The sequence below is a fragment of the Mercurialis annua genome, linkage group LG4 (assembly GCF_937616625.2).
Source record: "Mercurialis annua linkage group LG4, ddMerAnnu1.2, whole genome shotgun sequence".
Taxonomy (NCBI): domain Eukaryota; kingdom Viridiplantae; phylum Streptophyta; class Magnoliopsida; order Malpighiales; family Euphorbiaceae; genus Mercurialis; species Mercurialis annua.
In genome coordinates, this window is record NC_065573.1 from 20,689,503 (window position 1) to 20,703,610 (window position 14,108).

Genomic DNA, 14,108 nt, shown 5'->3' on the forward strand with positions numbered 1-14,108 from the left:
ATTTCTATTTAAGTTAAACTCTAATTCTAAAATTTTCAGTATGTTTCTGTTCAAATATACTTTTAATTTTCTAACTTTTTTCGAATACGGTAAATTTGACTAATTTTTCCATTTTTTTTCTAAATCCTCTTCCGTTAATCCGAAAAATTTAACGTCACTCGTCGTACTTTGGTTTGAAGGAACGTAAGATTTTGAAAATAAATTTTAAAGTTTTAATTCAAATTTATCTATATGATGATTAATTATTGAATTTAACAAATTTACTCTTAAAAAAAATTTCAATATTTTGAAAAAGAAAATTTAACAAGATTTTAAAAGAAATGAAAAAATTGATACATTTTATATAATACGGTTTTAAACTTTTCATTTTATTTTACATTAGACAATTTAATAATTATATATTTAAGTTTTTCATGATATGATATTTTATTTTATTTTTAAATTGAATTGAATTTTTGTGCTGGCTTCATCACTGGCAAAAACGGTGCCGTTTTATGCCCAAAATGGTGCCCGTGTTATTATTGCAAAAAATTTGATAGTTTGTGTATTTTTATAACAAAATTAAAAGTCCATGTTAAATAACAAAAACACGCGACAGTTCGTGATTTTTAGAGCATTTAAGCCAAATAAATTTTAGTTGAAACACCATATTGTTATTTTTAGATAAGTTAAAACACCAAAAAAGTAATAATCCCTATTGTTAGCATGAATTAGTTTCGCACCGTCGCATTGTCGTACTCAGGAGTTTCTTACTTTCTTTATCTTCTCTAAGCTAATAAGAAGGCCCGCGAACTTCCAAAATTAGGGTTTCTTATTGAGCAACAATCAAATTCCTTTCTTGGGTATTTCTTCTCTCTCTGTCTTCCATGCTCTTTCAATTTTACGCTCTTCTTATTGCCTACCTTTTCTTTTCTTTTTTGTATCTGAAAAATGTGAAATTATTTTATGAATTTGGTTTTTTTGATTCTTTTAGTATCTGTAAGTTGACGGGCAGTGTAGGTTTTTGGTTAACGTTGGCTCCTGCACCTTACTTTTGTATTAACCTTAGCCATTGGAAGGATTGTGAAGTGTTTTTTTATTGTTCCGAGTGTACGTTGGAGCTTGGAAAATGAGGATTTTGTGAACCTTTAGTTCGTTTTGTTAGTTCTCTTGATGTAGTATATCTCCTTGTTTACGAGGACAATGTACCTTGTACCTGCCGATTAATAATGGAAAATTGATTTGTGTTGAATTCGCCCAACTCGGGGCTTAATGAAGCTTAGGGAGCATGGAACAAAATGCCTAAGAAAACTCTCTAAATTTGTGGAGTGAAGTGGCTGCAGCTAACAACAGTTGTTTGTCCATATATTAATTTGTTGAAACTGGAATGTAGTGTTTTCAGCTTATAGGATGTTACCAACTTATAGAATGCCGGGTAGTAGATACCATGCGTACTCTGTATCCAACATAAGTATGAAATGTCGGTTGCTCTTCATTCTTTTTATACTGGCTTGCATTTGGTTGATTATGAACTTTTAGGTGGGTGCATTCTCTTGCATCCTCCCTTTTGCAACATCCTAACTTTATGTTCAATTTACGCTTGTAATTTTAAATCTAGTTCAATTTCTCATTTTCTTTTGTTTGCTTTTGTCTTTGTGGTGGATGCATTTCCAAATAGATATTTAAACAATCAGACTGGCTGTTGTTTTTGTCCCATGCCAGTATCTTTATTTTGAGAATTTCATTGCTTCATTATTGTTGATTTTTTTGACCTGCTGAGCATCATCAGTCCTTTTCATAATCATTCGTTTTTCTCTCTTGCCTGTCTCTATTTCTATTGTTACTTAATGATATCCCATAGTTGATTGTCATTCACATTGCAACTCCTTGGATCCATATCTGATGGAAAACATTCATTTGAGATTCTTAATCTGCAACTTCATTTGGCCTCTCATTTTGTTTCCACCTTTCCATTCTTGTACTCTTCCTTTTGTGAATGCTTCTGGCTTCTGTGCTTCCTTCGCAGTCGCCTTGCAAGCTTGTTTTTTTAGACAGATAATATGCCAAGAACAAAGGGGAGTGTTGATGGTGCTGATAAACAAGATGAACCTGAAAAGCCTCTAGAATCCGATGAAGGTGTTGACCTTGATGGAGACAATGAACAAGAGGAGTCAATGGAGGAAGAGGTTGAGTATGAAGAAGTAGAGGAAGAGGAGGAAGTAGAGGAAATAGAGGAAGAGATAGAAGAGGAGGTCGAAGAAGAGGAAGAAGTTGAGGAGGATCCTAGTGAGACCGATGCACGAAAAGATTCAGACAGTGAAGAGGATGAAGATGATGAAAACAAACATGCTGAGCTTCTTGCACTTCCTCCTCATGGATCAGAGGTGTATCTTGGTGGCATTCCTCTTGATTCCAATGAAGAGGATCTCAAACGGTTTTGTGAATCTATTGGTGAAGTCACAGAAGTAAGATATGTTATAATCTACATATTTTGCCTGTTTGTTTCATATTTAGATAGACTAAATTTTCATGTGTTGAGAACAGGTGAGGATAATGAAGGGAAAGACAATGGGTGATAGCAAAGGGTATGCTTTTGTGACATTCAGATCAAAGGAGTTAGCTTCCAAGGCCATTGAAGAGCTGAACAATTCTGATTTTAAGGTATCAAAGTGTCGGTTTGCCTTCTTACGAAAATTTCAGCAGTGGATGCAATCCTACTTTATGCTTAAAAGATGCATCTTCATCTTCATCTGCATGTTTATTCTGTTTTTTCCTCTACTGTACTATCTTACGGTTGAGACTGAAAATACTGGTGTTTTCAAGATTTTTAGCTTTTATCTTTATTTCAGACCTCTTACTTTTTTCAGGGAAGGAAGGTAAGATGTTCAACATCTCAAGCAAATCACCGATTGTTTATCGGCAATGTCCCAAGAGACTGGGACGAGGAAGATATGAGGAAGGTTATTAAGAAGATTGGACCTGGGGTGATTTCCGTCGAATTGTTGAAGGTTGCTTTAAACTTCTAGACAGAGTTCTACTTGAAATTTTTGTATTTTACCATGGCAGTTCTTAAAGCATACCTTGAGTCCTTGATGTGTTTCTGATTATTAATTTTACTTCTCAATCTTTATAGGACCCACAAAACTCCAGCCGGAATCGTGGTTTCGCTTTCATTGAGTATTATAATCATGCTTGTGCAGACTACTCCAGAAAAGAGATGTCAAACCCAGAATTTAAACTTGATGATAATGCTCCAACAGTTAGCTGGGCTGACCCAAAAAATGCAGGATCATCTGCTGCATCACAGGTCTTAATATAGTTATAATATCTTGTTTATCTTTCATAATATTACTTTGACTTAATAGGCCATTCATGCGTTGACATACTACGATCTGATGTGCTTGAAATGCTTCCGTTTTTTCACCCAAATTTCATGCTTTATTGATGCAAAATGCCATTTACCCTCTTCTCCTCGGTTTCTTAGAGTTAGCTTGTAGTCTTGCATTATTTATGTTATGGCCATGGTGATTGTTTGCGGCTCTTCTACAAACAAGAATCAAATGTTTTTGCATCTAACTCCTTAGATGTGAACTTGGAATTGGATAATGCTCCCCCAAGGCCCCAACCACATCCATACTGAAAGCAACTTTTGTACTGATATTTTTGATGTCATTCAGATTATTTCACCATGTGAGATGGCCTTTGTAATGCAGGACATGATACAATTATAATTTACATCTGATGCAATTTTAATTTTGAAGGTCTTTTATGTTGATACAGGTTAAGGCATTGTATGTCAAGAACCTTCCATCTGATATTACTCAGGATAGCTTAAGGCAGCTGTTTGAGCACCATGGTAAAGTAACAAAAGTGGTTATCCCACCTGCAAAAGCCGGACATGAAAAGAGCAGGTTTGCTTTTGTTCACTTTGCAGAGAGATCAAGTGCCATGAAGGCATTGAAGAACACTGAGAAATATGAAATTGATGGTAAATTTCTTTCTGTTGCATCCTCATGTTTTTTATGATGACCAGTATGGTTAACTTTGATATTTCTCTGGTTGTCAGGCCGAGCTTTGGAGTGCTCTCTTGCAAAGCCTCAAGCAGATCAAAAGTCTTATGGAGGGCAAGATTTTCAGAATTCTGTATTGCAACCAACCTTCCCACCTCGGCTTGGTTATGGTTTAGCTGGGGGTGCCTATGGTGCTCTAAATGCAGGATATGGTGCTGCTGGCTTAGCACAGGTAAGAGAATGTGCCTCTCCCCAGCACACAAACACACCTACCTATCTTCTTACCTTTCTCTCTCTCTCTCTCTCATGTGTGTATTTGCACATGCAAGTGTCAGTTGGTCTGCAATTGTCAAAAAAATTTACATCTTTAAATCTTTGCGATAATTTTAAACAAGTAGGAGCACAACCATTGCTTTTATTCATTTAAATGATGAAGCAATAATGAGCTGTACATTGTTCATATGCATATAAAAGATGAAATATATGACTGTAAGTTCCAATTGATTGTTTAGGTTGGTTAAATGTATCCGAGACATAATTACACAGGGGAGGGTGAACTGGGCCTTGATCTGGATTCAGACCGATATGGCTCTATATCTGCAGTTATTTAGTTGCTTACTTTATTTACGCTTTTCCCTGGAAATGTTTCATTGCATGAGACGCTATGTTTTTTTCCAAAGCATGAGATGCTACAAATTACCAATTGGCATAACAGTTGTGTAACAAGTAAAATAAAATCTGTGTCAGGTAGACTTACATTAATTTAGTTGGAATCAAAAATTAGTTTTCAGCATGGGTAGTTCTCCGTGATTTGAAATTGGCTTCTCTTTAATTTTCCTTTTTTTCCCCTCACATGTTGGATTGTTATGATGTTGATTTTAAGTGTTATATAATAGGAGTGAGCATTAAGCGGTTAAAACCGAATAAATCAAAACCAAATATAATTTGAAAATACTGTTCGATTACGGTCGAATTTGGCTATTCGGTTCGGTTTTCAGTTTTGACAAAAAAATAATCGTAATAATCGAACCGACCGCATTTCAAAATTACGTCGTTTTAAGCTTTTATACACACATTTAAACATTAAGCTTGTTTGTTTTTATAGTTTTATTATTTTGCTCAATACGGTTCGGTGACCGATTTTTTTTGAAAACCGAACGGTTTTGAATTTTTTGAAAACTGAATCGACCGTTGCTCACCCCTTTATATTATCGTTTACTTATGTTTGAATGTCTTTTTCAATCACAGGTATGTTAAAGGGGAAAGATACTGTTTTTGATCTTGATTCAGTAAATCTTGTATTGAGCAATGCATATTTGGACAGACTACTATTTAATTGTATAATTAGGGAAGTCCGTCAGTGTCATAGGATGATTGTTATTGACAGTGGGATATAGAATTGTCATATGAAGATTGTACTAGGTCGTGCAAAATTTACATAGATTTTGTGTATCTGCTTGGTAATATTAACTTGTTCTCCTTTCGCTGCATGTATTGAAATATTTGCTAATAGATATTATAAAATCCTGCAGCCAATGATATATGGTAGGGGACCATCCCCTGCTGGGATGGCAATGATGCCCATGCTTTTGCCTGATGGAAGGATTGGATACGTCTTGTAAGTATCATTTCCTTTTATTATTATTCATGAAGAGTCATGTTTTCTTGCATTTCAGTCTCACTGACACTGGATTTTTCACATCTCCATGCATTAAATCTCAGGATTTGGCTCTCTTTCTTTCTGTTTTTGTTTGTCTGACAAGCATCTTCTTCACTGATTTGCTTGCCATACTTTTAATGTTCAGGATATCTTTTATTTTTCTTTATGTTTTTTTCTGATTTTTTCTCTCCATGTTTTTCTTTTAAAGCTGAAAACTAAAAACTGACTGCATGAAAATTAATGTTATGTTCTAAAAGCATAAATATGCGGATTGAATTCACAATGTTGATTGGAAGATATCTTTGAGATCTCAGTGTCTTAATGCTTGGCATACCACCTTATCGGTTTTACTGAATTTAGGGGAGAAACTGTTTTGAAGCTTACCAAATTGAATTGTTTTTAATTGAAACAAATTAGTTTTATAAGGAATTAAAATATTTCAAAATCAAACTAAAGCAGTTGGCTTGGCTAGAATTTTTTGGTTTGATTTGTATTAAATGAGAACTTTAACTTTTTTACTTATAAAAGAGAACTGAACCAAAATATTAAAAACTATATAATTTTAAGCCGAACCAAATTTGCCGGTTGGGTTCTGTTTATGAACACCCCTTCTGGGATTCACTTGGTGTATAGTCTTCCTGCATTGTACAATTTTGTTCTCTAGCTCCGAGAAATTAAGAGGCATTTATTGTTATTATGTTGGTTGTAGGCAACAACCTGGAATGCAACCTCAGATTTCTCCTCTATCACAGCCTCGTCCAGGTAGAGGTGGTGGTAGCAGCACAAGTGGTGGAAGACGAAGCAACGAGAGTAGCCGGGGCCGGGGTCGTGGCCGTGGCCAAAGCCGGTACAATCCATACTAACTTGATTGCGTTCTAGTAAAGTTTTAACTGACGAAGGGGAAGGAGGAGAATGTTTGCGCTAGATAGAAATTATTTTTACTAATCAATAAAGGATTTATCTGGTGTATGAGATAGAATGTTATGCAATGGAAGTGGAATGTTAACGAGCTAGAGAGCGGATAAGCCAATTCCAATGCTTAATCTTCTGCTTGATGCTTTCCAGTCAGCTCAATCAATTGTTGTCTGTAAATCTTAAATTGCATGTGAACTGATATGAATGTTTGTGACATAACTATATCATGAGGTTTAGCTTATGATATGGGTTAAACAGTAAATCAAATGTTTTTTTTATTTCAATTTGTTGCTTGTCAGCATTTTTTTTTCCAAAATCTGCCTGGAGTTCTATCTACTTCAGGATTCATTTCTTGTTTTTAAAAATCTACTGTTATGAGTAGTAAGAATGCTCAATTTTCCGTCTGTTGACCGATTACGTGTTGCTTTGATTGATACGCCAAAATATTGCTTTACAAAAGTCAGTTATAAAGATAGAATCAAATTAAAGGGATGAGCAAATGGTTTTTTTGGTTTGGTTCGGAAGTAAAAAATATAAGAACCAATCGGTTATTTTAAGATATTAAAGTATGAACCAAATATCGGGGATGAAATTCAGTTTCACTTTTGGTTTGGTTTGGTTTGGGTGCACATCCTACCTTAAACCTAATTAATATCACATCTTTACAATGTAGTACTAATATGTAGGGGTGTTAAAATGGGTCATGACACGATAACACGATTCGCCTAACCCGTAAGTTTGGCGAATCCGGGTTGAGGTTTAGCGGGTTCGTGTCGAAAACGTGTCAACCCGTTTATGACACGAAATAAATGGGTCGTGTCACGGGTTGATTCGCGAACCCATCTAACCCACCTAACCCGTTTATAAATTCTATTATTTATAATAATATAAAAATAAAATAGTTATAATCATATAAAGTATATAATAAAATTACTAAATTAATTATATTAAAATTTTACAATTTGAAAATTAATTGATAAATTTAAGGTTAAAATTATATTTATATGATTTAAAAAATTCTTAAATGTTAAATGGGTCGTGTTAGTCGTGTCGTATTAGCCGTGTAATTGTGTTAATCGTGTTACCCATTTATCTTAACGTGTTAATCGTGTCGTGTCGTGTCACTCGTTTAAAATTCGTGTCGTGTTAGGGTTGGGGATTTTGACACGATTAGTTAAATGGGTCGTGTTCGTGTTGACCCTAATCGTGTCACCAGAGTGGGTCGACACGACACGAACACGACCCGCCAACCCATTTTGACACCCCTACTAATCTGAGAGGCATGTTGACCTGGAAACAGACGTTCAATTGTTGTGTAGGATTAGTCTCTTGATTCATAATCATAACTAAGAATGTGCAAAAATCAAATCTAACTGGTTGGCTCTATGATTGATACGAACGCACTCTTATTTTTGGAGGGTTTACCTATTAAGGTGTAACCCTATAAAAAATAAAATGCACTCTCATAAGATCTAGATAGAGAGCACAAAATACACAAAAAAAAAACATTAACCTATAATGTATAGTTGAACATAACCTGTACTTGAGAATATTTAACTATAATGCTAATGATTTACTATAAGATCGTAACAAAGGGATCTAAATTCTGAGATCCTCCAAGGATGCCCTTTAGCTGTCTATATACTACCGTCAAGTATACTTAAGATACAAATTTTAACTGCAAAATACCCGTCCTGCCCGTATTCTGAGATCTCCTCGCTAATCAATTACTCCTACAGGTAAGCAATGAGAATTGGAATACCTGTAGCAAAATGTTTCATGACAACCAAAATCAATGCTTAAGCAAACTTCAGCACGAAAAGCAGAAATCCTCTTTAAATGTCGAAACATTAACATTAACATTGCACATGAACATGCTGATGCATTATCTAAAACTTTTTTGTCAGGTTCTCAAATCTAATGATTCAGTTCTTTAGAAAAAAAAAATAAGTATATGAAAATAGGATGCTACTGTTAAAGATTGGCAGTCCAATTATTCAGTGATACAGAAAACAGTCACTCAGATTGGGAAGTAAAATAAATTATGACAAAAGTTGAAGAATTTTAGAAAACTTTTCATATAAACATACATTATCGCTTTGTAGGGACGTGCAAAAATCGAATCAAAACTGAATAACCGAAGCAAATTGACAGATATAGTTTGTTTTGAAGTAAAAAAATTCTACTCACTTTTTGTAAAAACCAAACCCACTGGTTTGGTTCAGTTTCATTTGAAATATTTTAAATACTTTAAATTTGGTTTGACTCAGTTTTGGAAAAAAATATTTCAGCTTGGTTCGGTTTGAGCCGAATGCACACCCCCACAGTTTTGGTTCTAGATTTCAAAATTTACAAGTTGAAACAATTTGTGCTGCATTCACCGGACAGACATGCTGAACAAAGCTTTTTAAGTACAAAAATCTACAGTATTAATTACAGCTTAGGCAATAGAATGAAGTCCTCAGAAAAAAAATAAAATTATATTAAGAAAAGAGGTCGATTAGTATCTTACATACTTTACCGGAACAGAAGCTCAAATTCTTCAGATGAAGGTTGAGAGATCTTCAGGTGGTTCAATCCAGATATTCTCAAAAGGATCTTGTTCTCCCCAGTCATGACACTGCTTACGAGGATAGTATCTACTATCATCAAGAGAGTATGATATGCAACGCTTTCCAAAGAATCGAACCTTCGAGAAGTAAATACTGTTTCTCATTATTCCGGGTAGATTAATTCTTGAATGGGATGATAAGAAACTAGCAAATAGCGTCACACCATCAAGGCTCTTCATCTCGTCCCATATCATGTTCGACCTGTTCAACTTAAACATAATTGGGTTTTCACTAAAATATGTATAAATAACTAAAATATCTCCATTATTCTCCGCCATAAATTTTCCTTTCCACCAATTTTTAGCGAAAAAATTCTCCGGACACTTAGGTGGAGGCACAACAAGAACATTCCATGTACGTTCGACTGGGTTGAAAATACCCAGCCAGCCTGTGAGGCTTAAACAGTAAAAGACTCCACTACAGAAAATAACCTTGTTCCAAATACTACTCACAAAAGGCAACCGGTTTTGGTAATTAACCGTAACCCACTGTGTTGCCCCGGGATGACAAGTACTTATAGCAACAATTGTAGGACTAATGTGCTTGACTGTGAAAACGACACAACCAGTGGTTGTTGGTGAGGAAGAGAAGGCAACTATCTGATAAGTTAATTCAAATCTCGGCAATTTGACCATTTCCTTGCTAAATGGATTAAAGAAGAACACGCGATGTGTTCTAGGTCTGTATTGCAACAACCATCCATCTTTAGTGTAACAAACTCGCGAGCCATACAGCTCCGGTAACTCAAGGGAATGCGTCTTGCGCTGCGCCGGGTCATAGAACTCGTATAAGTTACCATATTTTGGAAAATACATAAGCCATGGTGATTGATTTACCACTCTGACAGAAATCGCAGCAGCGTGCCATCTCTTGCAAACAACAGAAGCATGAATGTTATCCTCCAGTGTTAGATGGCAAAAGATCATTTCCAGAAGCTCCGTAGGCAGGTCGGACCAAGATTGAAGTTCCAAATTGTCTATATTATTGCTGGTTGTCACCCTTTTCGAATTCATCACCGATTTTGCCAACCTACAATAATTCCAAACCAACCTTAAATTATATGGAAAAAGGAAATTAACACTTTGAAATATCCTTAGGAAGTAGGAACCACACAAATTTCACTTCACTAAAGATATTCATTTTTTTTTTAAATTTCACTTCACAAATTTCATACATTTTCCATAGCCTAATCTACAAGCTAGAAATATCTGAATTCACTCAAATCAACAGCTCATAATCCCAATACGAAATCGACATTCAATCGTGGACTAGAAAAAAAAACATACACAACAATTTCAAGCAAAACCCAATGCAAGATCAAACTATTCAAAATTTAATCCTAAAGTTTTAACATTTTAGAATCACCACAAATTTCTCATCTCCCACTCCAAAATATAAACAATTATTTCCAGATCACAGTCATAAAGGCCAAACCCATCAGAATTCTGAATTGGATCCTCAATTACCACAATTCAGCTTCATTAAATCGTAAGAAAACCCGATTCATAAACCCAACAAATCCCCTAAAAAGTTCATCTCTTGAAACCCTAAGAAAAACTAAAATTCAATCATAACAACAAATAACAAAAGTAAAAAATTAAAATTTGTCAATGTAAATTTAACAACTTAAAAAACCCACTTACGATTTGAGCTTCCTTCTCTTCCTTCCGGCCATTATTGGAGATAAAAAGAAGCAAAATTTAGTTGAACTTGCTAATAATTGGATAAAAAGAAGAGATTAGATAGACAAAAACAAAACGAAGAGTCACTTCTCTATAACAACAAGTAACTGTACAAGTTACAAATTGGAGATTGCACGTGCAAGTAATATGGTCATTCACTGTACCAAATCAGCAATGCTATTTTATTACAGTTATTTTAGCCACTAGTATTCCACAATGTTAAATTAAAATCATTGAGTTAAAAAGTCAATCTAGTCCATCAATTTGTGACTCGAGATTTTTTTTTTGCCAAAATTTGTGATTCGAGATTAAATAACAGATTTTGGATACTTTGATCAAGAATGATACTCTCTATTTTTATATCCATTATGAATAAAATTATACTTCATCCGCCCAAAATAATAGTCTGTTTTTTTTATTCTTATTAAATTATAATTTAAAGTGTTGATTTTTTTATATTATACTTATTAAGTTTTTTTATTTAAAGCTATTAGCTTAAAAAGTAAATTAGTCATAACATTTAAAAAGATGTGATAAGAAAAAATGAAAATAAAGTTGTCAAAAGTTAAAATATTAATTGTGTTTTTTAAATTATGTGAAAATGAATAAGTGGACTATTGTTTTTGGAACGGAAAGAGTATAATATAAATAAATTTAGAGATTGAACTATCCAATTGATTGACCTAAATATAAAAAATATTATCCTAATTGACTTAAAAATATAAGATATTATATTTAATTGATCAAAATAACTGAGAGTAAATTATTTGACCACAAATTATAAGTTCGAAAATCGAATATAAATATGGAATAAACACCGAAATACTTATTATAGAAGTAAAAAAAAACAGATTTAGTTAAGAGTAAAATACTATGAGTTTTTTATATCTGTCATAATTTACACTTTAATTGCTCCTCTTTAAAAATTACAATTTCTCAATATAAAGTAAACCCATTTTAGGATCAATGAAAATAAAATTATGAAAAAGGAGGCTAATAACTTTAGCTTGTTTTAAGTGTTCTTAATGCACACATGTTCCATTTTCCTTTCATAAATCAGAAGCTATTAAATTCATAATTTGATTTTTTATTGCAACAAATAAAAGTTAAAATTCGATAGGGAAAAGGGTCATTTATGCCCCTAACGTTTGCCTCAAAGATCAAGTAAGCCCTCAATGTTTAGAAAGGTTCAAATATGCCCCCAACGTTTTAAAAAGTGAACAACCAGGCCCCCATTTTGACTTATGAAGGAAACGTTGGGGGCCTGATTGTCAAAAGTGGAGGGTCTGATTGTTCATTTTTCAAGACGTTGGGGGCATATTTGAACTTTTTCGGACGTTGAGGGCTTACTTGATCCTGGAGGCAAACCTTAAGGGCATAAATGACCCTTTTCCCAATTCGATATAACAATAACTATTTTATTTGAACATTTTTTATAATCACATTTAATGATTTTTTGTAACGGAATGGAGACTTCATTGATCAGAAGAGACATCATCATACAAAAGATGAACAAATTCATGAGGGGGATTAAAATACCACCCTTCATTTTACAAGAGAGAGCCAGCCTTACTGACCTAATCAGCTACAACATTTTAAGTTCTACTGATATAGGTAAATGTACATGACTGGATATAGCTAGCTAGAACTCGAATATCCTCTACAATGGCTTGATATCCCCCAGTATTACTTCATTGGTGTGATTACAGTAACGAATCACAATTGAAGAGTCATAAACTAATAAGATCTTGTTGTTTTCATATTTGTTGCTCTCTGAATTTTACAAACTTTACCTAAGTTGTATTCTTCATGCATGGTGTTTCCAGCGAATGTAAGAAGATTGAACATTTAGTAAGATGATTTAACAATACTTAAGAAAACTAAACTATGCAAGTCATGCATTAAAGTGTTTATGCACCAACTAATATGATTTTGTTGTTGTCATTTTTGTTGCTCTCTAAAGCTAATAAGCTTTACCTAAGTTGTATTCTCCATGCTTCCTGCATGATAAGGTTTGCAAAAAAATGAAAAATTCATGTTAAATATGCCAAAATTAAAAAATTATGATAAATACTAAAAACATACGAAAATTTGTGACTTTTGGTACATTTAAGCTTATTAATTTAAAATAAACAAAGAAATTTTCCCAAATCATGTTATACTTAATTTTTGACTAAGTTTTTCATTGAAAAATGCAATTTGTCACAAGTTTTTCATATAATGAACAAATTGAAAAATCACAAAGCAATTTACACTTAATTTTTGCATAAATTTTTCATTGAATTTTAAATCAATCACTTATGAGTAAATAGTTAACAATTAATTTAAATTTTACAAATGCTGATTATTTACAGTAAATAAGGTAATTTTTGATACTGACAATTAACAGTAAATAAGGAAATTTTATCAATAATGATAATTATTTTTTCTTCTTCAAAAATTATTTTTATCAATATTGATAATTAATAGTATTAAAGAAAATTTTAAAAAACTGATCACATGAAGACAAAATAATTTGATACGAATTTTATAATCAATTCATTAGGAAAAATTAATTTGATATGTTTGTTAATTCAATATATGAAAACTTTGTTTACTGATAACTAAAGATCCTCGTAAACAAGGAAATTAATAAAAATGAAATTAATAAAAATTGGTAATCAATAGTAGTAACGCAAAAAAATAATAATTTAATCAAAGATCATTAAACATATTTGAATTTGGAGCTTAGTTATGATCACAATGAAGCATTAAATGCAAAATCAAATTAATTGAGAAAGTGATAAAAAATCAGAAAAAATCTTAAAGGTTGTGTAGCTAGTAGAGAGTTATCATAAAACCGTTATATATAAATTGAATCGTAGCTAATAAAGAATTAAATGTTTACTCTTATATGAGGCTTAGGGAAATTTCACTGGCAGAATTGAAATTAGGCTAATCATATTGGACGTTTATGTAATGATTTAAATTTGTTTTCCACTTAAAATTGTGAGTCTGGATTTTATGGGATTTTTATATATAAGTATTTCATTATTAAATTTTTAAATTGTGCCATTTCCCGTCTCTTTTTCTTGGTACAACTATATTTTTAAAATTCAAACTCTACCCCTGAATTGAAGTATGAAAAATTTGTTTTTTGAAATCAAACTAAAATTATACATAAGACTGTAATTGACCATTGAAATTATTAGAGTTATTTTAAAATTCTATTTATATTTTTTTGGAGTTTTTATAACAATTTAAAAATTTA

At 32.9% G+C, this 14,108-nt stretch overlaps 2 protein-coding genes across 5 annotated transcripts; one reads left to right on the top strand and one right to left on the bottom strand.

The window, feature by feature from the left end:
- The first annotated feature begins 698 nt into the window (after positions 1-698).
- Positions 699-6,848, top strand: LOC126677426 (heterogeneous nuclear ribonucleoprotein Q). 2 transcript variants are annotated; one of them, XM_050372031.2, is made up of 9 exons: positions 699-842; positions 1,658-2,444; positions 2,524-2,640; positions 2,847-2,987; positions 3,113-3,286; positions 3,760-3,967; positions 4,046-4,221; positions 5,522-5,607; positions 6,359-6,848. In XM_050372031.2, exons 2-9 carry the CDS (start codon positions 2,040-2,042, stop codon positions 6,510-6,512), a joined length of 1,461 nt encoding a protein of 486 aa, XP_050227988.1. In that variant the 5' UTR covers positions 699-842; positions 1,658-2,039; the 3' UTR covers positions 6,513-6,848. The 2 variants fall into 2 exon arrangements, with proteins under 2 accessions (XP_050227988.1, XP_050227987.1); XM_050372030.2 differs by having other exon boundaries at positions 2,006-2,444.
- Positions 6,849-8,043: 1,195 nt separating this feature from the next.
- LOC126679086 (F-box/kelch-repeat protein At1g57790-like) lies at positions 8,044-11,002 on the bottom strand. 3 transcript variants are annotated; one of them, XM_050374027.2, is made up of 3 exons: positions 10,820-11,002; positions 9,086-10,205; positions 8,044-8,326 (listed from the first exon to the last, which is right to left on the bottom strand). In XM_050374027.2, the coding sequence occupies exons 1-2, from the start codon at positions 10,849-10,851 to the stop codon at positions 9,107-9,109; spliced, it is 1,131 nt and encodes a 376-aa protein (XP_050229984.1). In that variant the 5' UTR covers positions 10,852-11,002; the 3' UTR covers positions 8,044-8,326; positions 9,086-9,106. The 3 variants fall into 3 exon arrangements, with proteins under 3 accessions (XP_050229984.1, XP_050229983.1, XP_050229981.1); XM_050374026.2 differs by having other exon boundaries at positions 9,081-10,205; XM_050374024.2 differs by having other exon boundaries at positions 9,077-10,205.
- Positions 11,003-14,108: the final 3,106 nt, after the last annotated feature.